The sequence below is a fragment of the Paramisgurnus dabryanus genome, chromosome 22 (genome assembly GCF_030506205.2).
Source record: "Paramisgurnus dabryanus chromosome 22, PD_genome_1.1, whole genome shotgun sequence".
In the NCBI taxonomy this organism is placed as follows: Eukaryota; Metazoa; Chordata; class Actinopteri; order Cypriniformes; family Cobitidae; genus Paramisgurnus; species Paramisgurnus dabryanus.
The window spans coordinates 32,236,599-32,264,533 of record NC_133358.1 but is presented as its reverse complement, the minus strand read 5'-3'; the positions used below and the strand labels follow the sequence as shown (position 1 = coordinate 32,264,533).

The window sequence follows — 27,935 nt, the reverse complement described above, 5'->3', positions numbered from 1 at the left end:
TGTTGGTGTGTTAAGAAAAAAAATGACAACTGACTCAATGGTTGAATGTCAAGTTCAGATAGTTTATTAAGTTTACTTACCTTAGCTCAGAAATTAATCAGACAATCACATGTAAATCTAAGAATTGGTTAAAGAGAAAACAATGACACTTTAGTTTCTTTGCAGATGATTTGTTCAAAACAAGATTGCGCAATTGCATTTGTATGGAAGCCCATTTCCGCCACATAAGAAAAAAAACATGCTCAGGAAAAATCAAAATTATCATTTCGACTTTTATCTCATAGTTATGATTTACTACAGCTCATTTTTTTATGTTTTGGAAATGGGCTTCCATACATTTCCAAGCGTTTGATTTCAATCTTTGATATGACCTTACTCAGTCAATTATCAAAGTTATATTTTCACAGAATGTACATTACTTGATGTAAAATTGTTTAAAAAAAAAAACTTTAGTCACACAAAATGACTTTAGCTGGGTTTTTACAGACTGGGTCACATATTTCAATATGAATGACAATGCAATAATTTAGTGATTTTTGTTGTGATTATTTAGTCATGATGGGATGGCAGCTGGCAGTGATACGGCTTTCTGCTTACCTCAATGTGAATGACTGATGCACATGAAAAACTTTAATCCCACCACTTCAGCTCAACCAAATACAACAGCAGTTTGGCATAACAGACTGCCAGCCCCCTTATTTAGAGAGATACTTGCTTTATAAAAGAGAGGAAGAGCACAGGGTGAAAGAAAACTCTTCCTCAAGCCTACAGCTCGTGTACAGGTAACAGGCAAATATAAAGGATCGTATTTATATAAATGAAACAGATGAATGCAGAGAATTAATTTTCAATACTTGAAAATTAATGAAGCTTACAAAGGCTTGTTTTTTTGATGATAACAGACTTTTTTACTTCATAGGTTTCAGGGTGACATCTGCAATATTATCTGGGGCAGTAAATCTCAGAGGTAGGCAACGTTTTCATACATGGGGTTTATTGGTGATAATGCATGTTTTGTTTTGATGTGTTAAAATAAATGTTAAAGATAATATTACAAAGTGCATCAGTATCAGAAAAATTAACAACAGTGTAATAATTGACTGAGGTCTGAAGTGTTATCTGGATCAAATTATGTTTTAAATATATATTAAATACATTTTTGTAGAAAATAAATCTATTTTTGAATTTAAAATATATATTTTGTTTTAACCTTCATATATTATTTTAGGGGCAACAAATACATTTGTAATTTTAAAACCCATATGGCAAAAAATATATTTTTCCTGGTCAAAGTATAAAAGTATGTAAAAGATATACAATTTTAAGTATATTTTTGCAGTTGGAAATATATTTAATTGTAATATTTTCAAACCTGTTATGTTTGTAACATTCAAAATCTTCCAATGCGACATGAATATAAATTGAAAATGAATATTTATTTTTTTGGGATAAACTGATAAATATATATGAAAGAAGATTGGAGCTTTGATGCATAGGATTATAAGATACACAATCATCATACGTCATCTAGTAATGTGTAGTTGTAAATATGCTCCTGTAGCTTAGTGGTACAGCATTGCATTAGCACTCATGAATCCAGGAAACACATATATGGATACAAAAATGTATACATTGAAATGCACTTGCATCTGCCAAATGCATTAATGTAAATATGTTATACATTTCAGTATTTTATATTATTAGAAGTGAAATATGGGGGATGCTGCGATGGCGGAGTTTGGAGCCGCGGCTCCGTTTCTCAGGAAGTCAGACATTGAGCGTCTGGAGGCCCAGACTCGCCCCTTTGACATGAAGAAAGAATGCTTTGTCCCTGATCCTGAAGAGGAGTTCATTAAAGCATCTATTATCAGTCGAGATGGTGATAAAGTCACCTGTGAGACTTCTAAGGGCAAAGTAGGTTGAAGTTCATCTGGTGAATAGTATTGCATATGAGGAATATGTGGGTTCGAGTAAATGTTCGAATATTTGTTCCTGACAGACAGTAACTGTGAAGGAAGCTGATATTCATCCTCAAAACCCGCCAAAGTTCGATAAAATTGAGGACATGGCGATGTTCACCTTCTTGCATGAACCCGCTGTGCTGTTTAACCTCAAAGAGCGTTACGCAGCCTGGATGATTTACGTGAGTCGAGTCTAAAACTATCCACGTTCATCTGATCATGTATGAGCAGGACACAAACCTCGGTGTATCTCTTTGCAGACCTACTCTGGGCTCTTCTGTGTCACTGTAAACCCCTACAAGTGGTTGCCAGTATACAACCAAGAAGTTGTCGTTGCCTACAGAGGAAAGAAGAGGAGTGAAGCTCCTCCTCATATCTTCTCCATATCTGACAATGCCTACCAGTACATGCTGTCAGGTGAGCGTAAGTTACTTGGCGGCGGGCTAGGTTCACATGAAGCAGCAAACATATTTTAAAGTCATGAAAAGAGAAGTCACTGGCCGCCAATGCTAAGTTAAAACCTATGAACCTGATTAGAATGTGAATGTTAATATAATTTGTTTCATATTGCTTACATTGGCCTTTTCAGACAGAGAAAACCAGTCTATTCTAATCACGTAAGTCTATGCTAACAGTGAAAAGTTTGAACTTGACTGAATGTGTGTTTATCATGATCCTAACAAGTTTATAATTATGGTGGTTGATTTATGTACTTCGTGAAAGTTTTGTGCTTGGTTAAAAGAATGTACAGAGAAAAGAAACTAAAATATAAAAGATTTGATTTTGATTAACAGTTTGGATAATTCCAGGGATTGCACGCGACCCCAGGTCGGATCCACGCCGAAGTCGGCAACTCAGGAGCGGATCCGGCCTGGAATCATCTACTGTCTGTGTTATTTTAATATTTGTTGGCTTTACTTGTATTCTAAAATGTGGAAATAACCCTTATAGACACAGAAGGTGTGTCTAACTATTGAGTGATATTGTATAGTACATTATTATCCTCCTAAGACCTGGATGTCCACATACGTGGACATCACATTTTTTGTTGTCTTGCACCATAATACCTAATTCTGTGTAGCTGGAACCTGTTGTTCACCAACGTGAATGATTACACTGCTTCATGTTCAATGAAAAATATTTGGTTATTATATTGATTGGTTCTTCCAAACCCCAAAATAGCTGGAAGAAATTTGAAAGAAAAAGATAAACCAAAGCTTGGGTCTTAGGAGGTTAATATTATTATTGTTTGAGAACTGGTGTTTAACCCTTTATCTTTTTGCCTCAAGTGGAGAATCCGGTGCAGGAAAGACTGTAAACACCAAAAGAGTCATTCAGTACTTTGCCAGCATTGCAGCTTGTCCTACAAGGAAAGAAACCACTGACAAAAAGGTTACCAGAGACTTAAAAATATACACTACAGCAACTTTTTGTTTGATTGCCACCATAAACAAGCACTTATTTAACTTATTGGAAATATTGTTTTTTAGGGAACTCTGGAGGATCAAATCATCCAGTGTAACCCTGCTCTGGAGGCCTTTGGTAATGCCAAGACCATCAGAAATGACAACTCATCCAGATTTGTAAGTTAATGAAATGGCAGTAAAAACTGATTGACAGATTTAATGCCAGATGTAAACTTGGTGGTGGTTATTCTTTGAAACAGGGCAAATTTATCCGAATCCACTTTGCTGCAAGTGGAAAACTCGCTTCTGCAGATATTGAAACTTGTAAGAGCACTGTTTCATTCCCACATGTTTCTTGGGATGCAATAAATTAATGATTTTAATGCAAATACTGTGCATGACAGATCTTCTGGAGAAGTCTCGTGTGACCTTCCAGCTGAAGGCTGAGAGAGACTACCACATCTTCTACCAGATCCTGTCTCAGAAGAAACCAGAACTGTTAGGTGAACAAATATGTGCTGGGTAGAACATCTATAACATTACAAACAAAGCACATTACTTAATGATTTATAATTGTTGTGTGTTATCTATTTTAGAGATGTTACTGATCACAGCAAACCCCTATGACTATGCCTTCATCTCCCAAGGAGAAACACAAGTGGCCTCTATTAATGATGCTGATGAGCTGATGGCCACTGATGTACGTTATACTTTTTACACGGAAAAACCATTACAAAGAAAACTGATTATGTGGCTTTTATTGTGTCATGAATTTAAACAGACTCTGTATATTTGCTCTAGGAAGCTTTTGATGTGTTGGGCTTCACCCAAGAGGAGAAGAACAGCATCTACAAGCTAACTGGTGCCATCATGCACTACGGCAACATGAAGTTCAAACAGAAGCAAAGAGAGGAACAGGCTGAGGCTGATGGGACTGAGGGTCAGTATTAAGATAAAATCATACATATGTTATGAGTAGTTATTGGTTGCTGGCTGATTCATTCAACCACTTTCTAATATTGACAACAGATGCTGATAAATCAGCTTATCTGATGGGCCTGAACTCTGCTGATCTCATCAAGTCTTTGTGCCATCCAAGAGTTAAAGTAGGAAATGAGTGGGTCACCAAGGGACAAAATGTCCAGCAGGTGGGTACACTTTCATGACATCATTACCATTACTGTAAACACAACACCATAACACATTTTCAAGATGTTATGTATCATTCTTATTGGACAGGTCTACTATGCCGTTGGCGCTCTTTCCAAATCAGTGTATGAGAGGATGTTCCTTTGGATGGTTGTAAGAATCAACCAATCCCTGGACACCAAGCAGCCTCGCCAGTATTTCATTGGTGTGCTGGACATTGCTGGATTTGAGATCTTTGAAGTAAGCTAATATTAACTCATAATTGTTATAAACATTCACATGCAGTGGCAGTGTTGTGATCACACAATCTATTTCACTTGCAGTTTAACACCTTTGAGCAGCTGTGCATCAACTTCACTAATGAGAAGTTGCAGCAGTTCTTTAACCACCACATGTTTGTGCTGGAGCAAGAAGAATACAAGAAGGAGGGAATTGAATGGACGTTCATCGACTTTGGCATGGACTTGCAGGCTTGCATTGATCTCATTGAAAAGGTACAAGGTCAAAGGGACTAATTTAATATTGAAGCATTATTTAATATCCAAATTGTTACATATTTATTTAAATAAACCCACCAATACCAACCAATCCTCAACAGCCCATGGGTATCATGTCGATCCTTGAAGAGGAGTGCATGTTCCCCAAAGCCAGTGACCAAACATTTAAAGCTAAGCTTTATGACAACCACTTGGGAAAATCAAACAATTTCCAGAAGCCCAGGATTATCAAGGGTAAACCAGAGGCTCATTTCTCCCTAATTCACTATGCTGGCACTGTTGACTACAACATTAATAACTGGCTGGTGAAGAACAAGGATCCTCTGAATGAGACTGTTGTTGGCCTTTATCAGAAGTCCACCATGAAACTCCTTTCTAACCTGTTTGCAAACTATGCCAGCGCTGATTCGGGTAAGAGCAAATTTCAACCGTTATTTGGGTGAGAAGTCTATTAAATATAAGTGGTTTTGCGATCAGTTTTAAAGACCTTCCAGAATCTTATGCACAGTATTTAACACCTGCTTCAGACTTGCATGGGTTCTCTAAGATTAGTGATAAGTCCAAACTGCACTGTAGCGTTACATACAGACAAAACACTTTGCACATTTTATAAGAATTTTTTTATTAATTGATTATAATAAAAAAAGGGTTTGGGTCTATTTAAAACAGATAGTCCAAGACAGTCTTTTGAACACAGAAATTAGTATGGCGAGTTGCTTTATGCTTTCCATGTTAAAGAATTTTTTTTTACTTTAAAGTTTCGCAGGAAAGTGGTGGTAAAGAGAAAGAAAAGAAAAAGAAAAAAGGTTCTTCTTTCCAAACTGTGTCTGCTCTCCATAGGGTAAGGGTTAAATACTCGTGCACTTGGCATTATGAAACACTAAATGTAAAAGCTAAACATTAATGTAAACCATTCAGAGAAAATGATTATATGAATTCTGCTCACAGGAGAACCTGAACAAGCTGATGACTAATTTGAGGTCCACTCACCCTCACTTTGTGCGCTGCATCATCCCCAATGAGACAAAGACTCCTGGGGCGATGGAGAATCCTCTGGTCATGCACCAGCTGCGCTGTAACGGTGTGCTGGAGGGCATCAGAATTTGCAGAAAAGGATTCCCCAACAGGATCCTGTATGGAGATTTCAAACAGAGGTACTTTCACTCACATAAAATGTATTGTTTATTGTATCAGAAAACATCAATCAAAACATCAATTGAAGAATTTTGCTTTTACAGATATCGTATTTTAAATCCCGCTGCAATCCCAGAGGGTACATTCATTGACAGCAGGAAAGGAGCTGAGAAATTATTGGGCTCTTTAGAAATTGACCATAACCAGTACAAGTTTGGACATACTAAGGTATTTGTGTTAAGTTGTATTAAGTGTCATTTTTCAATGTTAAAATACTTGATATCCTAAAATGCACAGTGAATTGTAGGTACTACATTGAAAAGCTGTTTGGACATTTAACAGTACTGAATGGATGCTACATAAATTGCATCTTTGTCCTTTAAGGTGTTCTTCAAGGCTGGTTTATTGGGTACTCTTGAAGAAATGAGAGATGATCGTCTTGCTCTCATCATCACAAATATCCAGGCTCGAGCTCGTGGTATTCTCTCAAGAATTGAATTCCAGAAGCTTGTCGATCGCAGGTAAGAGAGGATGGGCAATATAAACCTTGTAAAGCATAGTAATAAAGACAACAGTACATATGCCATATGCTTCTATTGCAGAGATGCCTTGCTTGTGATCCAGTGGAATGTACGTGCATTCATGTGTGTCAAGAATTGGCCCTGGATGAAGCTCTACTTCAAGATCAAACCACTGCTACGATCTGCTGAAGCAGAGAAAGAAATGGCAAACATGAAGGAAGAATTCCTTAAGTTAAAGGAAGCTTATGCCAAATCTGAAGCACGCAGAAAAGAACTTGAAGAAAAGATGGTTACTCTTCTCCAAGAGAAGAATGACCTGCAACTCCAAGTCCAAGCTGTGAGTTTAAAACTTTTCATTTAGTTTAATTGTCTGTATAAAAACATTTTACATATCTATTCTCTGTATCTGTAAATTAAAAGGAGCAAGATAATCTCTGCGATGCTGAAGAGAGATGTGAGGGTCTAATTAAGAGTAAGATTCAGCTTGAGGCCAAAGTCAAAGAGCTGACAGAGAGAGTTGAAGATGAAGAAGAAATGAATGCTGAGTTGACTGCAAAGAAGAGAAAGCTGGAGGATGAATGTTCTGAACTCAAGAAAGACATTGATGATCTTGAGCTCACTCTGGCCAAAGTGGAGAAAGAGAAACATGCCACTGAGAACAAGGTTTACCTCAACCCACACCTCATTTATATCTAAAGTGTTCACAGTGGTCATATGTATGATAAAGCCTCATATGGTCATTTGTCTTAGGTTAAAAACCTGACTGAAGAGATGTCGGCTTTAGATGAAATCATAGCTAAGCTAACCAAAGAGAAGAAAGCTCTGCAAGAAGCCCATCAACAAGCGCTTGATGACCTCCAGAGTGAGGAAGACAAAGTCAACACACTCACCAAAGCCAAATCCAAGCTGGAGCAACAAGTTGATGATGTAAATGGTTTTATCTCTAACTTACATACATGGAAATTGTATTGCATCTGTACGATGAAGAAATACAAAACACGTAACAAAATTTCTCTCTTATTGTTTCAGCTTGAGGGTTCACTGGAACAGGAAAAGAAACTTCGAATGGATCTAGAGAGAGCCAAAAGAAAGCTTGAGGGAGACTTAAAGTTGGCACAAGAAAATGTGATGGACCTGGAGAATGACAAACAACAGCTGGAAGAGAGAATTAAAAAGTGAGTTTTTAACAGAGGGTAAATAACTATAGGAGCATACAATTTTGAATCTGGAGTCCTTATTAATGGTGATACAAATTTATTCTGAAACTTAGGAAAGATTTTGAAATAAATCAGCTGAATAGCAAGATTGAGGATGAGCAAGTAATGGCAGCCCAACTCCAAAAGAAACTTAAGGAGTTGCAAGCTCGCATTGAAGAGCTCGAGGAAGAGCTGGAGGCTGAGAGAGCTGCTCGTGCCAGGGTGGAGAAACAGAGAGCAGATCTCTCCAGAGAACTGGAGGAGATCATTGAGAGGTTGGAGGAAGCTGGTGGTGCCACTGCTGCCCAGATTGAAATGAACAAGAAACGTGAAGCTGAGTTCCAGAAACTGCGCAGAGACCTTGAAGAGGCCACACTGCATCATGAAGCTACTGCTGCTACACTGAGGAAGAAACATGCAGACAGTGTGGCTGATCTTGGAGAGCAGATTGACAACCTTCAGAGAGTGAAGCAGAAGCTTGAAAAAGAGAAGAGTGAACTCAGACTGGAACTAGATGATGTGGTCTCAAACATGGAACAACTTGCTAAGGCAAAGGTGAGAAATTTGTATTAATTGCTTTTCTTCCTTGCAGTTATTTTAGACTCTTGAATCTAGAATTTATCCATACTGCACTGAACTTGACTTCTTATGATTAATATCTAACAGGGAAACTTGGAGAAAATGTGCAGGACCCTTGAGGATCAGATGTCTGAATACAGAACAAAATATGAGGAGGCACAACGTAACATCAATGACTTTACCATGCAAAAAGCTAAGCTGCAAACTGAGAATGGTTTGTGCTCTTATTCTAAGATGATGAATTATTCTGTTTAGTGTTAGACAAATGCCCAAGACTGTACATGACTTTCTGTAATGGTTATATGTCTGTTTAGGAGAGCTGTCCAGACAACTGGAGGAGAAGGATTCTTTGGTCTCTCAGCTGACAAGAGGAAAACAGTCCTATACTCAGCAGATTGAAGACCTCAAGAGACAACTAGAGGAGGAAGTGAAGGTATTTTTTTTTACATCAATTAAGCCAATTCTAACCTACCCCTCATTACATTTTAACATCTAGTTAACACATTATTTTTAATTGTTTCAGGCTAAGAATGCCCTGGCCCATGCAGTGCAGTCTGCTCGTCATGATTCAGATCTGCTGAGGGAGCAGTTTGAGGAGGAGCAGGAAGCCAAAGCTGAACTGCAGCGTAGTCTCTCCAAAGCAAACTCTGAGGTGGCTCAGTGGAGAACCAAATATGAAACCGATGCCATCCAGAGGACAGAGGAACTTGAGGATGCTAAGTATGAAACAAGAAAAACAGTATTTGTGTTAACCATAATGTCATTTAGACAACAAACATCATTCCCCTGACCAAACAATCTGTTTAGGAAAAAACTTGCTCAGCGTCTGCAAGAAGCAGAAGAAGCTGTGGAAGCAGTCAATGCTAAATGCTCCTCTCTGGAGAAGACTAAGCACAGGCTGCAGAATGAGATTGAAGATCTCATGGTTGATGTGGAGAGATCCAATGCTGCGGCTGCTGCTCTGGACAAGAAGCAAAGAAACTTTGACAAGGTAAAAAAGATCCTCATAAATCAATAAGGCCTGGGCTCCAATGAGAATACCTCAAATACTTACAATCGACCTTCAATTCACTTATACAGGTCCTAGCTGAATGGAAGCAGAAATATGAGGAGTCTCAGAGTGAGTTGGAAAGTGCCCAGAAGGAAGCCAGATCTCTGAGCACTGAGCTATTTAAACTGAAGAACTCTTATGAGGAGTGTCTGGATCATGTGGAGACCATGAAGAGAGAGAACAAGAACCTTCAAGGTGAACTTTTTTTTTACAGTTTATAGCTATTTTAGCATTCTATCACATGAGTGTCATATTAGCTCAGCTTTTAGCTATTAATTACTATTTTCTTGATTATTAAAAACAGAGGAAATTTCTGACCTTACTGAGCAAATTGGTGAGAGTGGAAAGAACATTCATGAACTAGAGAAAATGCGTAAACAGTTGGAGCAAGAAAAATCTGAAACTCAGGCTGCTCTGGAGGAGGCTGAGGTATCTTGGCATTAAATGGCATTAAACAAGGTCAAAGACATGATTTTCATTTACTAAGTCAATCTATCTGTCAGGCCTCCCTTGAGCATGAAGAAGGAAAGATCCTCAGAGTCCAACTGGAGTTCAACCAGATCAAATCTGAAATTGAGCGCAAGCTGTCTGAGAAAGATGAAGAGATGGAGCAAACTAAGAGGAACCAGCAGAGAGTGGTGGATACCTTGCAGACCTCACTTGAAGCAGAGACCCGCAGCAGGAATGAAGCTCTCAGGGTGAAAAAGAAGATGGAGGGAGATCTTAATGAGATGGAGATTCAGCTCAGCCAGGCTAACAGACAGGCAGCAGAAGCCCAGAAGCAACTCAAGAGTCTTCATGGACATCTTAAAGTAAAATATGTCTTTTCAAATACTATTATGCTGCTTCCACACACTTCTGCAGTCATTTCATATATAAAATTTGTACTTTGTAGGATGCCCAACTGCACCTGGATGAAGCTCTTCGTGGTAATGATGATCTCAAAGAGAACATAGCTATTGTGGAGAGACGCAACAATCTGCTTCAGGCTGAACTGGATGAGCTGAGATCCCTGGTGGAACAGACTGAGAGAGGAAGAAAACTGGCTGAGCAGGAACTGCTGGATGTCAGTGAGAGGGTTCAGCTACTGCATTCTCAGGTATAAAACATGAGTAATTAAAAAAACAAATTAATCTGTTATTATAGATATGTGACATTATATACATTTCAAAATGCTCAATGTTTAGAACACCAGCCTGTTGAATCAGAAGAAGAAGCTAGAGGGAGACAATTCTCAGCTTCAGACTGAGGTTGAAGAGGCAGTGCAGGAGTGCAGGAATGCTGAAGAAAAAGCCAAGAAGGCCATCACTGATGCTGCCATGATGGCAGAGGAACTGAAGAAGGAACAGGACACCAGTGCTCATCTGGAGCGTATGAAGAAGAACATGGAGCAGACCATCAAGGACCTGCAGCACCGTCTGGATGAAGCTGAGCAGATCGCTATGAGGGGTGGCAAGAAGCAGGTCCAGAAACTGGAGGCCAGGGTTAGTTCTGAAACTCGGTTTTAATTTGTTTGTGGGATCTTACGGATTTTGGTAGATAGTAACAACTCCTTGTTTTGTAATCGTTTATTTTGTTTAGGTGAGAGAGCTAGAAAATGAGGTGGAGATTGAACAGAAAAAGGCAAGCGACTCTGTGAAAGGAATTCGTAAATATGAGAGACGCATCAAGGAGCTCACCTACCAGGTAATGTTGTTTTAAATACAATTTTGAGACTCTCAGAGCACCCAGACACTGTTAATAAAAATAATCACAATTCTGTTAACAGACTGAGGAAGACAAGAAGAATCTGGCTCGTCTTCAGGACCTGGTGGATAAACTGCAGCTTAAGGTCAAGTCCTACAAGAGATCTTCAGAGGAGGCTGTGAGTTCTTTGCCATGTACAACCTTTAATATGTTTATTAGTCTGTATATCTTGTTTACCAAGAAAAATGTTCTGTTTTCTTCTGTATTAGGAGGAACAGGCCAATTCTAATCTGACCAAGTTCCGCAAACTGCAGCATGAGCTGGATGAAGCAGAGGAGAGGGCTGATATTGCAGAGTCTCAGATCAACAAACTGAGAGCAAAGAGCCGAGATACAGGATCCAAAGTAAGTCATCATTGTATATTGTATACTATAACATAGTAAGTTATCTTAACTACATATATGCTACACATAACTAATTATTTACTCATCCATAAAGGCTGAATTCACTTTGATTTGTCTTTCTCTCTCTCTCTCAGAAAGGGCTTGATGCAGAGTGAAGATCTCATTTTCTGAAATACTTGTTTGGTGTCACTCTGAGCTTCAGCTCTGACTTCTATAGAATTGTAGTTCTTTAGAATAAAGTGTGCAAAATGAAACTGATATGCTTTGTGTCATCTTTGAAAATTAAACGCCTTGTTTGTTTATTTGGCAGTCATTGGGTTATTTAAAGAACTTGTGATCTCATAGAACATAACGCTTACTTTTATCTTTCAATTATTGATTGTACTCTTACCACTACTAATAACAGGCTATAAAAGAACTATGACAAACTTATTATAAAATTAAAAAAAAGGTCACATGTAGAAAGTTGATATTTTTTAACGGCTACTTTTATTTTAAGATTTGTTAGGATTAGATTTATTCAATGCAACAAAATCTACAGGAAATTACTAATAAATGACAGCTATCTGTGTACAGCTATCTGAGGCTGTTTACAATGACACTATTTTCTGCAGCAACAATGCAACCAGTAGCATGGCTTTTCATTACATTTCATGTCAGACATCATTAAACATTTAACACCTGACACAACCATTCAGAATGCTGAGGGAAAAGCTCATGTAATCTGCTGCTAAATACTGAAATCAAGAACAACTAACAAAAACAGTACAGCATCATGGTGGTACTCTCTAGAGATTGAACTTCAAAATGTACACAGATCCATATGTGCAAAAAAGACAGAGCTATTGGCTGTTATATATTAAAAGTATATAATAAAACTAGGTGTACAGATGATTATAATTTATGAATAATTACCTTATTAATTTTAATGAAACCATTTTTAATTACATTTTATTTAATGATCTCATATAGGCATAAAAACATTTAAAGCACATTAATCTCAAATGCAGATAAACCACAAGTTTTAGAAAGTTTCAGTTTTGATGGCACCATAATTCATGACAAAAGTTTTAAAGATGCAAGTATATGCATTTTATATTTACATGTACTGTACGTTTTGAGATTAAAATAAGAACAGTACATGGTTTAGCAGAATAAGGACTAAAGGGATAGTTCACTTAAAAATGAAAATTCTGTCATCATTTACTCACCCTTGCACAATAAATTTATTTCTTCTGATAAACACAAAGGAAAATATTTTGAAGAATGTTTGTAACAATGCAGACCTTGGGGCATTCCATAGTAGGGAAAATAATCCTATGGAAGTGCCCCAAATCTGTTTGGTTATTAATATTTTTAAACGGGTTTGGAACAACTTGAGGGTGAGTAAATGATGACAGAATTTTTGGGTGAATGATCCCTTAACAATGCCATATTATCTTTGAGGAAAAAACACTTACCATATTTATTTGTGTTGTGTTTTTCTTTACAGGTCAAGTTCTGTAACGGATGGATCAACAGGTATCCTCTAAATGTCCTCTACATTGACTCAAGATTAAAGCTGAAAACAAGTATGTTAGTAATAAATACATACATATTCAGTGAGTAAACTCAGATCAGTTCAAAAATGACAGTATGAACAGTTTTAATAAAGTAATTTAGCAGAATTTGTAATTAAATCTTACCTGCATACAAAACTGCAGCTGTCCTCCTTCCCATTGAGTTTATGAGACTTCATTCCTATAAAACAAGCAAATGAGAAAGATTTATAAATGCAATGATTCTAAATAAAACCGAGTGCCGAATGCCTGTGGAGAACAGTGAATGCTGGCAAACCTTGATGTTGAAGGTGAAGAACAAACCACTACTGGTTAGAGGTGGAGTTTAACAACTAAACATGGGGAGGAGCTCCTCAAGTTACAGACAACCTAATAATCATGTGGCCCTAAACCTTAGCACAATATGCTTGGGTTTATTAATATTAAATATTGCCATAAGTCAGGGCATAAGAAGTGCTGATTAGAAATCTCACAATGCCCCCAAAACCACCAAAAGAAATCTAGTAGCAATCTTAAATGTTAATCTTTTATTCCTAGGCTGACAAATGATCTTAACAATTTGTTAACCTCCCATTAACAGCATATGTATAATAACAGACAAACAACATGATTAATAGCAGTGACAAAATTTATTATTAATGAATCATTTTTAAAAATAAATGATTTATATATTAATGATTTGTTGGAATCTAACAAAAATATGACCGAGCTAAACGTGACAGCAAAGTCAATATGAGAAAAAACGAGTTAAAGATTTTTGAAGGTTCAAAAGCAAAATCACCTCATCCATACCTTAAAAATCACTGTAAAACTAATAGATTTATCACACACAAAGTCAACAACAATATCTACAGGAAAAGTATATGTTCAACTTTTTTCTTTCTTTTATTGTTTGATTAACACTAAGATAATCTTACACATCAGATATTTTTCCCAACAGTTAACCAAACATTCACTTAAGACAAAACAGATTATATCTGTGTGAATTCTTATGCGTGAAAACAGATATTTTTAAAACTGTAATTCTGTGTAGATGTCTATATATCAGGCTCGAGCGCTCACGTGTCTGTGCATGCTTCGAATCTATCAGTTAGCGCAAGGAAAATCATTTTCATGTCTTATCACTATCAGACGCGCATGTAGATGAAGACACATCTTTTTATTAGATTAAGTATTAAGGACGGTACACCTCTCATAAAATGTACAAAAGTATAAATAAAACTAAAATATTTTATAAAGGTATAAAATTAACCTATAAAATATCAATAAAAATTTCAAGCCGAAATATTTATAACAAAAGAATATAAAATTGAACAGCAGTTTGCGTAAATGAAAAGATTGTCACAGACTGCACGTAGATCGCACCTATTCCGTACAAAGTTCAGGTTTTACGTCAATACACTGCTATATGTTGGTTAATAATAAACGTGTCTTGTGATCAGACTGACATCACTTTCCCTCAGTTGGTCATGTAACTTTAGTATGTAGCTACTGTATATGGCTCGCACATACCTCTTGATATTTATTTATGCTCTTAGAGGCCTTTACAAGTGACATTTGCATTGTGACTTCTCAGTATCCCTCAACAGTTGCCCTCATTTTGTCAGGGGCACAGAAGGTATTTCACAGGTTTATCTTTACACTCAAGGACAATGGGAAGGAAACAATGTGGAACAAACAAGACAGAGGAAAGAATATCACCTTTGGGTATACTGTAGTAGATGATGGTCAGCCACAGATGTCTATATGTGAACGTTTATTGGCTGTATTTGTAACATAAGCCCTTGTAAACAACTTAAAAATAAAATAACAAGTAAAACCTCAAAACAACACAGGTGCAGTTTGTGCAAATTGGCAAAAGAGGTGTTTTTTAGAATATAGCATGATTTTTTTTGGCTTACATTGGCTTAACCTAGAACTCTCTTCTATACGTTACATTATTAATACGCTCACTAGTACGGTTTAATCTTATCCGCTTTACTCTGCTTCTTATGTTGTCCACCGACTTTTCTATGTTTTTTCATGCTTTAATGTAAATGTAAAGCTGCTTTAAAACAATTGTGAAAAGCGTTATATAAATAAAATAAATAACCAAACCAGTGGCGTAAGATGAACCGGTGGCGTAAGATGATTTACTCTATACATGATGAACTTTAGACAACCTGAAGAACATTAACTTTAGAATTTAACAGCAAAACTTATATGTACTTGTTCCTTTTTACTCGGGCAGTAAGATTTGCCTGCTGAAGAAATAGATAGATGGAAGCAGGTTGCAGATATCACACAAGCTGTTCTTCTCAATCACTGAGAAGCACTCAGCAGGAATTTCACAAGTTATCTTTGTCCTCAAGTGTGAAGGCAAAGGAACAATGCGGTGTCAATGATAAAGGCCTGAATGAAGTGCTGGCACCAGCTGGAAACTGACCTTGCTCAGGGGGGTGAAAAGCATCTACTGTATGATGGACAGAATGAAATGACACTTGGCCTGTCCTTGAGCAAGGCACAGATCAGTTGATTCAGACAATGAGATGCCTTCCCTTTTTGAGCCAACAGTTGTTATCTATTGTACGGTCATACATTGTATGTGCATTGAGGAGACTAAATCCCCAAAATCCCCCAGGAAATCAACTTTGTGTTAATTGACTTGTTCACGGGTCAAATACAATAGAACGGTTGTATTAAGATCCTTCAGCCTTTTGTTTTTCATTCAATTTCCCAGTTCTTTACAACATTAGCGCTCTTCCTCTCATGGATTCCTTATCTTACAGGAAAGAGATTTGTTATTAAAATACTTATACAATTCCGGTCACAGTGTATATTGGGGTTCCTCGTTGGCAACAATTACACCCTAGATATCTACCCTCATGTCTTTGACGGTGACCCAGCCCACCTGTATCACAACCAAACTCAGACACGAATATGGTTCATTGAATTCCTGCAACCATATTTAGAGGACCACTTACATTATAAAAAGGCTGAGAGTGAATGGCCTCAGACAGGTTTCTATTGTTTCATCAAAAGGTAAGCAAAACAGAGAAGCCTTAACATCTGAAAGCCTGATGATATTAACACTCTCTCTTTGTTGTAGATTCCAGCCAAAGAACAACACAATATTTTAAAATGATTGTCAGCGTGTTTGACATTATGTATACAGTGATGCTATCTGTTTGTGTCTATCCCCAGTTGCTTGATCGGTGAACTACATACAAGTAGGTAAGTTACCTTGATCACACTGACTTCAATGGTACTGACTCTCCATCTACTTTCTATCACTAGCTCTGTCCATTGTACTTTTATTGTATCGACTAACTAAATTTTAAAGCAATTGTACTGTATGTGATAAAGAATTTTTGCAATGACTCCTACACGACATTGCTAGTAGTCTTAGTAATACTAACAGTCTTGTTTGGAGTGAATTGCTTATAATTTTAAATCTTTTGAGAAATGGCGATCAGCATATTGGGATCAATAACATTTGAATGTACATAATTGCAAGCAGGGTGAAAGATGGGGGATGCTGCGATGGCGGAGTTTGGAGCCGCTGCTCCGTATCTCAGGAAATCAGACATTGAGCGTCTGGAGGCCCAGACTCGCCCCTTTGACATGAAGAAAGAATGCTTCGTCCCTGATGCTGAAGAGGAGTACCTTAAAGCATCTATTGTCAGTCGAGATGGTGATAAAGTCACCTGTGAGACTTCCAAGAAAACGGTAAGCAGTGGCATTTTGATCAGTCAGAAGACTGGAAAATTACAGTTTGAACAATTAAAATAAGAATTTTAATTATTAAGACGTTGTCAAAACTCTTGTGTGCCAACAGACAGTAGTTGTGAAGGAGGTTGACGTTCACCCTCAGAATCCGCCAAAGTTCGATAAAATTGAGGACATGGCGATGTTCACCTTTCTGCACGAACCTGCCGTGCTGTTTAACCTCAAAGAGCGTTACGCAGCCTGGATGATTTACGTGAGCGAAAAGCAGATGTTTAAGATCTAAAAGCACCACACGCAGTGTTAACTACATATCATCTCTCTCTCTCTCTTTGCAGACCTACTCTGGGCTCTTCTGTGTCACTGTAAACCCCTACAAGTGGTTGCCAGTGTACAACCAGGAAGTTGTTGTTGCCTACAGAGGAAAGAAGAGGAGTGAAGCTCCTCCTCATATCTTCTCCATATCTGACAATGCCTACCAGTACATGCTGTCAGGTGAGTCTACATGAATCACTTTTTATACTGTAATATAAATAAATTCGATAACCAGTGACAATAAGTTATGATTTTAAATTTAATAACAAATCTTTCGTCTGCAGACAGAGAAAACCAGTCCATTCTTATCACGTAAGACGTCAGATATTTTATGCTGGAATGTGAATTGACTTCTTTCTTTTACTTTATATTTTTACTTTAGAATTTCTAAAACTAATTTGTGTTAACAGTGGAGAATCCGGTGCAGGAAAGACTGTGAACACCAAAAGAGTAATTCAGTACTTTGCCAGCATTGCTGCTAGTGGTGGAAAGAAGGACACAGGAAGTGAAAAAAAGGTTAGAACTAAAATTAAAATGTTCTAAGTCAAAGTTCTATAAATCATAAAAATGTATGCATATTTCTAAAGGTGAAATTGAACTTTGTAGCCTGAAAGGCTAAAATTGTATGTTCAAAGCATTGCTTCGACACATCATGGATTTTGACATGCTTACACCAGAATCCTTGCACACAAAATGCATTTCTGGCAATGGCAGGCGCATTTTTTTAATTGTTTTCCATGGGCAGTGAGCGTTTTGTGCACTGTTTATGTGTGCTGAACCCCTTGCGTTTTTGTCACCTACTAAAAAGTTAAATTTCACTACATTAAAAATCTTTAACAATATTTTTTATGAACAGTATGATTTGCTGAACAGGGTTATGTGTGTTGTTGACCACTTAGACCCAAACCAACTAACAAATGTAAGGGCATTTTGTCAAAAATAGGTATTCATCTCTTTAAATGAGTTTTGCTACTACAGTTTTGTGGATTAGTAAAACAAAATAATCAGTACTAAAAAAAGCTCAAATACAACATGATTCATATGCATTTATTTCTAGGGAACTTTGGAGGATCAAATCATCCAGTGTAACCCTGCTCTTGAGGCCTTTGGTAATGCCAAGACCATCAGAAATGACAACTCATCCAGATTTGTGAGTTCCTTCCACCTGCTGGTACAAACTTCCGCAAATATTTTTTTATCTATGTGACTGTGATGGGAATTTTGTTTTTAAACAGGGCAAGTTTATCCGCATTCACTTTGCTGCCAGTGGAAAGCTAGCCTCTGCTGATATTGAGACTTGTAAGAATTTTCTTTAATAATTTTTTCTAACTCTGGCTAATTCATCTGTAAGTATAAACACTGGTTTTAAAGTCAATTTTCACATTCTAAATTCTACAAACAGATCTTCTGGAGAAGTCTCGTGTGACTTTCCAGCTGAAGGCTGAGAGAGACTACCACATCTTCTACCAGATCCTGTCTCAGAAGAAACCAGAACTTCTGGGTGAGCAAATTCCCAACATTACTAAAAATTATAGTTGTCAAGAAGTAGGTACACTTCTGCAAGCAATATTTTAACATTGTATGTTGTTTGTTAACACAGAGATGCTGCTCATCACAAACAACCCCTATGACTATGCCTTCATCTCCCAAGGAGAGACGCAAGTGGCATCTATTGATGATGCTGATGAGCTGATGGCCACTGATGTGCGTTATCTGATACATCTTCAGATTCTTATTAACAAAAGTCCCTTTTACGAGAAAGACAATACAATTACAAACAAAACAGATTATGTGGCTTTTATTATGTCATGAATTTAAACAGACTCTGTATATTTGCTCTAGGAAGCTTTTGATGTGTTGGGCTTCACCCAAGAGGAGAAGAACAGCATCTACAAGCTAGTTGGTGCCATCATGCACTACGGCAATATGAAGTTCAAACAGAAACAAAGAGAGGAACAGGCCGAGGCTGATGGGACTGAGGGTCAGTATTAAGATAAAATCATACATGTGTTATGTGTAGTCAATGTATTGGTTGCTGGCTGATTCATTCAACCACGTTCTAATATTGACAACAGATGCTGATAAATCAGCTTATCTGATGGGCCTGAACTCTGCCGATCTCATCAAGGCTCTGTGCCATCCAAGAGTTAAAGTAGGAAATGAGTGGGTCACCAAGGGACAAAATGTCCAGCAGGTGGGTACACTTTCACAACATCTTTACCATTACTGTAAACACAATACAATACCATAACACATGTTATTGTATCATCTCTATTGGACAGGTCTACTATGCCATTGGTGCTCTCTCCAAATCAGTATATGAGAAAATGTTCCTCTGGATGGTTGTAAGAATCAACCAATCCCTGGACACCAAGCAGCCTCGCCAGTATTTCATTGGTGTGCTGGACATCGCTGGATTCGAAATCTTTGATGTAAGTATCATGATGTTATTCTCCATTTGGTCCAACTTATTAAAAGCTTTGTTTAAAGGTGGTTTTAATTCTGAATTGTTAGAATTAGTTGTCAAATGATTACCTTTTGTGCAAAGGGGAAATTCTTTCGCTTAGTTAATATGCATGTTACACTCTAAAAAATATTTAACCCAGGCCTGGGTAACTACAGGACAGAACACATTTCTGGGTTAAAATGACCCAAATAATGGGTTGTTTTAACCCAACTGTTGGGTTATTGTTAATCAACCATGTTGAAACGACCCAGCAGTTGGGTTAAAACAACCCATTATTTGGGTCACTTTTACCCAGAAATGTGTTCTGTCCTATAGTTACCCAGCCCGGGGTAAAAACAAACCAATATTTTTAAGAGTGTAGATAGGTCTCCACGTTATGCAGACATATTGAGGGGGAGCACACTTGTAAATGTGTGAGAAGAGGGAAAGCTCTCATTCGTCATCTATTAGCTGGCGGCAGTAAATGAAAGTATATAACCATAGTAGCGCAAATGGTGTCTCAACTTACATTGCGGTTAAACGCGTACACGGAAACACCCATCGTCTACGCTGAGCGTAGTTGTGCCTGGTCGTAGTTTCAGAAGATGCAACAGGCGTAAAAAATGTCCCTAAGCTGGACGTAGTGCTCACCCCCAACTTTTTTAAGTCTAGCTGGCGCAACCGAGCCCAGGTTGTTTCAGGAAGGCAGATGTGATAGCAACCAATGTGATAACATCCCTAATATATAGCATTCAAAGTATATATAAAGCATACACAATTTATTATTAAAACAGGAAGAGGCAGTTGAAGTTGGCGGAGGCAGATGATATTAGAAGAGGATATTTTAAATCTGCAGTGCACTTAGTTCAAGAAACATTTCTGTATGTTGCTTTCAACAAATATTAAATGGAAAAAGAAGAATGTTTTGTGAGTGCAGATTCTTATACTATGTATGTTGCTTTCAAGAATCATACATTTTTTTTCTAATTTTCTCCTGAATATAAAGAAAGACTGTACATTACAATATGTACCTCTAAGGTTTATTTTGATAACTTTTAGAAGGAGTACACTAACACATCAGAGCTAAGAATCCACACTATTAATGCACTTAAATGTACTGTGACTATGTGAATTAGGAAAGGAACCTACTCGTGAGTAATATATCATGTTTTAATTACATTATTGGTATTAAATTTTGTTTTAGTTTAACACCTTTGAGCAGCTGTGCATCAACTTCACTAATGAGAAGTTGCAGCAGTTCTTTAACCACCACATGTTTGTGCTGGAGCAAGAAGAATACAAGAAGGAGGGAATTGAATGGGAGTTCATTGACTTTGGAATGGACTTGCAGGCCTGTATTGATCTCATTGAAAAGGTGAGTTTTTATATATCCAGATACACAGGACAAATACTTTACTTAATTCAAAATCACTGATTTTTATTTTTTCATTAGCCAATGGGTATCATGTCGATCCTTGAAGAGGAGTGCATGTTCCCCAAAGCCAGTGATGCAACATTTAAAGCTAAGCTTTATGACAACCACTTGGGAAAATCAAACAATTTCCAGAAGCCCAGGATTGTCAAGGGTAAACCAGAGGCTCATTTCTCCCTGGTTCACTACGCTGGCACTGTTGACTACAACATCAATAACTGGCTGGTAAAGAACAAGGATCCTCTGAATGAGACTGTTGTTGGCCTTTATCAGAAGTCCACCATGAAACTACTTTCTATCCTGTTTGCTAATTATGCTGGTGCAGACTCAGGTGTGTTGTATTGATGATGTCACAGAGGACAAAATAATCCTTCACAAAAAAAAGAAGTCTCATCTAAATATCTTTTTTTTAAAAACCGCAGAGGGTGGTGGTGGTAAAGGAAAGGAGAAGAAGAAGAAGGGCTCTTCTTTCCAGACGGTGTCTGCCCTTCACAGGGTAACATACAGTTTTTTCATACCACAAAGCATGAAAGAGTTTATTAATCTTTTAAGACAATTAGCATGAAAAACTCAACAAATATGGGCAGTATCTTGAAACAGCTCTACCCACAGGAGAACCTGAACAAGCTGATGACTAATTTGAGGTCCACTCACCCTCACTTTGTGCGCTGCATCATCCCCAATGAGACGAAGACTCCTGGGGCGATGGAGAATCCTCTGGTCATGCACCAGCTGCGCTGTAACGGTGTGCTGGAGGGTATCCGCATCTGCAGAAAAGGATTCCCCAACAGGATCCTGTATGGAGATTTCAAACAGAGGTACATTCACTTTCATATCATCTGTTTTGAACGATAAAATGCTAGATGTATATCAAAATGCCAAATGTATGGTCCATTGTATCAGAAAACATCAATCAAAACATCATCATTTGAAGAATTTTGCTTTTACAGATATCGTATTTTGAATCCCGCTGCTATCCCAGAGGGTACATTCATTGACAGCAGGAAAGGAGCTGAGAAATTATTGGGTTCTTTAGATATTGACCACAATCAGTACAAGTTTGGACACACTAAGGTATTAAGATGTATTAAGTGTAATTTTTTTATGTTAAAATACTTTGTTGTATCTGTATGCTTAATATACACAATCACTGTTAAGTAATCCATTGGTAAGATTTTTGTATGACTGTTCTGTTGTGTGTTCAACTGCCTTAAATTCCATCTATGTCCTTTAAGGTGTTCTTCAAGGCTGGTCTACTGGGTACTCTTGAAGAGATGAGAGACGATCGTCTTGCGCTCATCATTACTGGTATTCAAGCAAGAGCTCGTGGTATTCTCTCAAGAATTGAATTCCAGAAGATTGTTGAGCGCAGGTTAAACCTCATTATGCTCTTATATTGCATTAAATAAGTAATACTTACCTTTAAGCAATTCTAACAAATTTCATTCTACATTATAGGGATGCCTTGCTTGTGATCCAGTGGAATGTGCGTGCGTTCATGGGTGTCAAGAATTGGCCCTGGATGAAGCTCTACTTCAAGATCAAACCACTGCTACGATCTGCTGAAGCAGAGAAAGAAATGGCAAACATGAAGGAAGAATTCCTTAAGTTAAAGGAAGCTTATGCCAAATCTGAAGCCCGCAGAAAAGAACTTGAAGAAAAGATGGTTACTCTTCTCCAAGAGAAGAATGACCTACAACTCCAAGTCCAAGCTGTGAGTTTAATAATTTTCATTTAGTTTAATTGCCTGTATAAAAACATTTGATATATCTATTCTCTTTATCTGTAAATTAAAAGGAGCAAGATAATCTTGGTGATGCTGAAGAGAGATGTGAGGGTCTAATTAAGAGTAAGATTCAGCTTGAGGCCAAAGTCAAAGAGCTGACAGAGAGAGTTGAAGATGAAGAAGAAATGAATGCTGAGTTGGTTGCAAAGAAGAGAAAGCTGGAGGATGAATGTTCTGAACTCAAGAAAGACATTGATGATCTTGAGCTCACTCTGGCCAAAGTAGAGAAAGAGAAACATGCCACTGAGAACAAGGTTTACCTCAACCCACACCTCATTTATATCTTAAATTTTCACATCATATATATGATGAAGCCTCATACGGTCATTTGTCTTAGGTTAAAAACCTGACTGAAGAGTTAGCAGCTTTGGAGGAAATCATCGCTAAGCTGACCAAGGAGAAGAAAGCTCTGCAAGAGGCCCATCAACAAACACTTGATGACCTCCAGAGTGAGGAAGACAAAGTCAACACACTCACCAAAGCCAAATCCAAGCTGGAGCAACAAGTTGATGATGTGAGTGGTTTGATCTTTCACTTTTATAAGTTTTATACATATGTAACAAAGGAAAATAAGCTTCCAACTTCTTGTCCTTCCAGCTTGAGGGATCCCTGGAACAGGAAAAGAAACTTCGGATGGATCTAGAGAGAGCCAAAAGAAAGCTTGAGGGAGACTTAAAGTTGACCCAAGAGAATGTGATGGACCTGGAGAATGACAAACAACAGCTGGAAGAGAGAATTAAAAAGTAGGTTTTCACATAGAAAGAAACAATCACATAAGAATCCAGCTCAGAATCGTATTCCTTATTAATAGGTATAATCAAATATGTTCTATCACAGGAAAGATTTCGAAATCAGTCAGCTGAATAGCAAGATTGAAGATGAGCAAATAATGGGAGCCCAACTCCAAAAGAAACTTAAGGAGCTGCAGGTAAACTTTAAATTGTTATTATTTTAGGAAAAAAGATGGTTTGAAATTCCAGCTTTAATTTTGGTCATCTTCTCACTACCAGGCTCGTATTGAAGAGCTTGAGGAAGAGCTGGAGGCTGAGAGAGCTGCTCGTGCCAAAGTGGAGAAACAGAGAGCAGATCTCTCCAGAGAACTGGAGGAGATCAGTGAGAGATTGGAGGAAGCTGGTGGTGCCACTGCTGCCCAGATTGAAATGAACAAGAAACGTGAAGCTGAGTTCCAGAAACTGCGCAGAGACCTTGAAGAGGCAACACTGCATCATGAAGCTACCGCTGCTACACTGAGGAAGAAACATGCAGACAGTGTGGCTGATCTTGGAGAGCAGATTGACAACCTTCAGAGAGTGAAGCAGAAACTTGAAAAAGAGAAGAGTGAACTCAGACTGGAACTGGATGATGTGGTCTCAAACATGGAGCAGATTGTCAAGGCAAAGGTGAGAAATTTGTATTAATTACTTTTCTTCCTTGCAGTTATTTTAGACTCTTGAACCTAGAATTTATCCATACTGCACTGCACATGATTTCTTATGATTAATATCTAACAGGGAAACTTGGAGAAAATGTGCAGGACCCTTGAGGATCAGATGTCTGAATACAGAACAAAATATGAGGAGGCACAACGTAACATCAATGACTTTACCATGCAAAAAGCTAAGCTGCAAACTGAGAATGGTTTGTGCTCTTATTCTAAAATTATGAATTATTCTGTTTAGTGTTAGACAAATGCCCAAGACTGTACATGACTTTCTGTAATGGTTATATGTCTATCTAGGGGAGCTGTCCAGACAGCTGGAGGAGAAGGATTCTTTGGTCTCTCAGCTGACAAGAGGCAAGCAGTCCTATACTCAGCAGATTGAAGACCTCAAGAGACAACTAGAGGAAGAAGTGAAGGTATTTCCTATCTTTTAAGTCAATTTTAACCTACTCCTCATTGCATTTTTTCTATCTAGTTAACACAATTTTTTTATTTGTGTCAGGCTAAGAATGCCTTGGCCCATGCAGTGCAGTCTTCGCGTCATGATGCCGAACTGCTGAGGGAGCAGTTTGAGGAGGAGCAGGAAGCTAAAGCTGAACTGCAGCGTAGTCTCTCCAAAGCAAACTCTGAGGTGGCTCAGTGGAGAACCAAGTATGAAACTGATGCCATCCAGAGGACAGAGGAGCTTGAGGATGCAAAGTATGAAACAAGAAAAACAGTATTTGTGTTTACCATAATGTCATTTAAACAACAAACATCATTCCTTGACCAAAAAATTTGTTTAGGAAAAAACTTGCTCAGCGCCTGCAAGAAGCAGAAGAAGCTGTGGAAGCAGTCAATGCTAAATGCTCCTCTCTGGAGAAGACTAAGCACAGGCTGCAGAATGAGATTGAAGATCTCATGGTTGATGTGGAGAGATCCAATGCTGCGGCTGCTGCTCTGGACAAGAAGCAAAGAAACTTTGACAAGGTAAAAAAGATCCTCATAAATCAATAAGGCCTGGGCTCCAATGAGAATACGTTAAATACTTTCAATCTATCTTCGATTGACTTATACAGGTCCTAGCTGAATGGAAGCAGAAATATGAGGAGTCTCAGAGTGAGTTGGAAAGTGCCCAGAAGGAAGCCAGATCTCTGAGCACTGAGCTATTTAAACTGAAGAACTCTTATGAGGAGTCTCTGGATCATGTGGAGACCATGAAGAGAGAGAACAAGAACCTTCAAGGTGAAATTTATTTACAGTTTATAGCTATTTTAGCATTCTATCAGTTTAGTGTCATATTTGCTCAACTTTTAGCTATTAACTACTATTTCCTTGATTATTAAAAACAGAGGAAATTTCTGACCTTACTGAGCAAATTGGTGAGAGTGGAAAGAACATTCATGAACTAGAGAAAATGCGTAAACAGTTGGAGCAAGAAAAAGCTGAAATTCAGGCTGCTCTGGAGGAGGCTGAGGTATCTTGATTGTGTAATATACCATTTAGTTTAACCATGTTATAATGGACTCTCTGTGTTAAAATGTAATAATTAACCTACATGGTACTAAATGGAAAGTAAAAAAGTATTAAGAACTTCTCATATGATTTGTCAGGGTTCACTTGAGCACGAGGAAGGAAAGATCCTTAGGGCCCAACTGGAGTTCAACCAGATCAAAGCTGAAATTGAGCGTAAGCTGTCTGAGAAGGATGAAGAGATGGAGCAGGCTAAGAGGAACCAGCAGAGAGTGGTGGAAACCCTGCAGACCTCACTTGAAGCAGAGACCCGCAGCAGGAATGAAGCGCTCAGGGTGAAGAAGAAGATGGAGGGAGATCTTAATGAGATGGAGATTCAGCTCAGCCAGGCTAACAGACAGGCAGCAGAAGCCCAGAAGCAACTCAAGGGTCTTCATGGACATCTTAAAGTATGGCACATTGTTTTATTTAAATAAATAATATTGTGTGTTGTCAAAGTGGAATCCCACAACTCTTCATTTGTATAATTTGTACCTTATAGGATGCCCAACTGCACCTGGATGAAGCTCTTCGTGGTAATGATGATCTCAAAGAGAACATAGCTATTGTGGAGAGACGCAACAATCTGCTTCAGGCTGAACTGGATGAGCTGAGATCCCTGGTGGAACAGACTGAGAGAGGAAGAAAACTGGCTGAGCAGGAACTGCTGGATGTCAGTGAGAGGGTTCAGCTACTGCATTCTCAGGTATAGCAGCACAACAGTACTAGTCCAACAAATAATGTCTTTAAATCATCTTTTAGTAAAACAATCATCTATGTACTCAATGTTTAGAACACCAGCCTGCTGAATCAGAAGAAGAAGCTAGAGGGAGACAATTCTCAGCTTCAGACTGAAGTTGAGGAGGCAGTGCAGGAGTGCAGGAATGCTGAAGAAAAAGCCAAGAAGGCCATCACTGATGCTGCCATGATGGCAGAGGAACTGAAGAAGGAACAGGACACCAGTGCTCATCTGGAGCGTATGAAGAAGAACATGGAGCAGACCATCAAGGACCTGCAGCACCGCCTGGATGAAGCTGAGCAGATCGCCATGAAGGGTGGCAAGAAGCAGGTCCAGAAACTGGAGGCCAGGGTTAGTTATGAAACTCGGTTCTTCATTTTGGGGGGATTTTTATTACATAGCAGCGTCTTCTTGCTTTTGTAATCATTAATTTTGTTTAGGTGAGAGAGCTGGAAAATGAGGTGGAAATGGAACAGAGAAAGGCAAGCGACTCTGTGAAAGGAATACGTAAATATGAGAGACGCATCAAGGAGCTCACTTACCAGGTAATGTTTCTTTAATACAATTTTGCAATATGATGAATAAAAGACAATATGAATTTAAAAAAACACAATTCTGTTAACAGACTGAGGAAGACAAGAAGAATCTGGCTCGTCTTCAGGACTTGGTTGACAAACTCCAGTTGAAGGTCAAGTCCTACAAGAGATCTGCAGAGGAGGCTGTGAGTTCAAGATAACTTTTTTTTAATATTGTGAAATATTGATTTCACTAAAATTTTATCTGGGAAATCAATTTAGACCTAATCACTTACTGACAATAATTTATTCTTTAGGAGGAACAGGCCAATTCTAATCTCACCAAGTTCCGCAAACTCCAGCATGAGCTGGATGAAGCAGAGGAGAGGGCTGATATTGCTGAATCTCAGGTCAACAAGCTGAGAGCAAAGAGCCGTGATACAGGATCCAAGGTGACTAAAATTAGCTATTTGCTAAATAATTGTTGGCAGTGGCCAGACAGACTAAGTTTCAATCATTGAAGTCTAATTACTATATTAACAGTTCTCTACTGAATATAAATATGATTTCCAAAATCTACAATCATTTTTTGTAGATTTACGTCTTCAATATAAACACTTACCTAACTTACCTTGAATGCATCCTCAGTGTATAAGGTGGTGCACATGTGCAATATACTTCTTTTTTGCAAAGATAACTCTCAGATAGCTTTAAAACATCTTAATTATTTAATAAACAAGCAAGAAAGTACCTTCATTTCCAAAACCCTTTTCATGTCTTTTCCATTCACAGAAAGGGCACGATGAAGAGTGAAGCTGAAGGATTGCAATGGATCTTGCTGAAAGGCTTGTTCAGTGTTGCTGAGTGTTGCTTCTCAGTTCATTATCTGTAGTTCTGTAGAATAAAATGAATGTGCAAATAA

At 38.1% G+C, this 27,935-nt stretch overlaps 1 protein-coding gene across 1 annotated transcript; it reads left to right on the top strand.

Annotated features, from left to right (window-relative positions):
• Positions 1-72: 72 nt before the first annotated feature.
• On the top strand, positions 73-27,935 carry LOC135740511 (uncharacterized). Its single transcript, XM_073813139.1, has 74 exons — positions 73-967; positions 1,705-1,914; positions 2,000-2,143; positions 2,222-2,378; positions 2,551-2,578; positions 3,251-3,353; positions 3,452-3,544; positions 3,628-3,691; positions 3,772-3,870; positions 3,964-4,067; positions 4,169-4,307; positions 4,397-4,515; positions 4,607-4,756; positions 4,840-5,010; positions 5,115-5,424; positions 5,772-5,854; positions 5,962-6,167; positions 6,252-6,375; positions 6,532-6,668; positions 6,750-7,005; positions 7,089-7,331; positions 7,419-7,595; positions 7,698-7,843; positions 7,939-8,419; positions 8,531-8,657; positions 8,758-8,876; positions 8,967-9,163; positions 9,251-9,434; positions 9,524-9,689; positions 9,799-9,923; positions 9,998-10,306; positions 10,390-10,593; positions 10,682-10,978; positions 11,076-11,180; positions 11,263-11,358; positions 11,450-11,584; positions 13,077-13,155; positions 16,646-16,851; positions 16,961-17,104; positions 17,187-17,343; positions 17,448-17,475; positions 17,574-17,679; positions 18,221-18,313; positions 18,399-18,462; positions 18,566-18,664; positions 18,764-18,867; positions 19,006-19,144; positions 19,239-19,357; positions 19,446-19,595; positions 20,814-20,984; positions 21,063-21,372; positions 21,464-21,537; positions 21,654-21,859; positions 21,992-22,115; positions 22,277-22,413; positions 22,500-22,755; positions 22,839-23,081; positions 23,165-23,341; positions 23,425-23,570; positions 23,665-23,755; positions 23,838-24,227; positions 24,339-24,465; positions 24,566-24,684; positions 24,771-24,967; positions 25,054-25,237; positions 25,327-25,492; positions 25,600-25,724; positions 25,861-26,169; positions 26,262-26,465; positions 26,553-26,849; positions 26,939-27,043; positions 27,124-27,219; positions 27,331-27,465; positions 27,806-27,935. The coding sequence occupies exons 2-74, from the start codon at positions 1,714-1,716 to the stop codon at positions 27,824-27,826; spliced, it is 11,697 nt and encodes a 3,898-aa protein (XP_073669240.1). The 5' UTR covers positions 73-967; positions 1,705-1,713; the 3' UTR covers positions 27,827-27,935.

Excerpts from the sequence above, each read along its gene's own strand:
- LOC135740511 (XM_073813139.1), top strand. The coding sequence starts at position 1,714 with ATGGGGGATGCTGCGATGGCGGAGTTTGGAGCCGCGGCTCCGTTTCTC. Across the intron at positions 4,308-4,396 it reads TGAGGCTGATGGGACTGAGG|ATGCTGATAAATCAGCTTAT; the intron begins GTCAGTATTAAG and ends TATTGACAACAG. Across the intron at positions 7,596-7,697 it reads TGGAGCAACAAGTTGATGAT|CTTGAGGGTTCACTGGAACA; the intron begins GTAAATGGTTTT and ends TTATTGTTTCAG.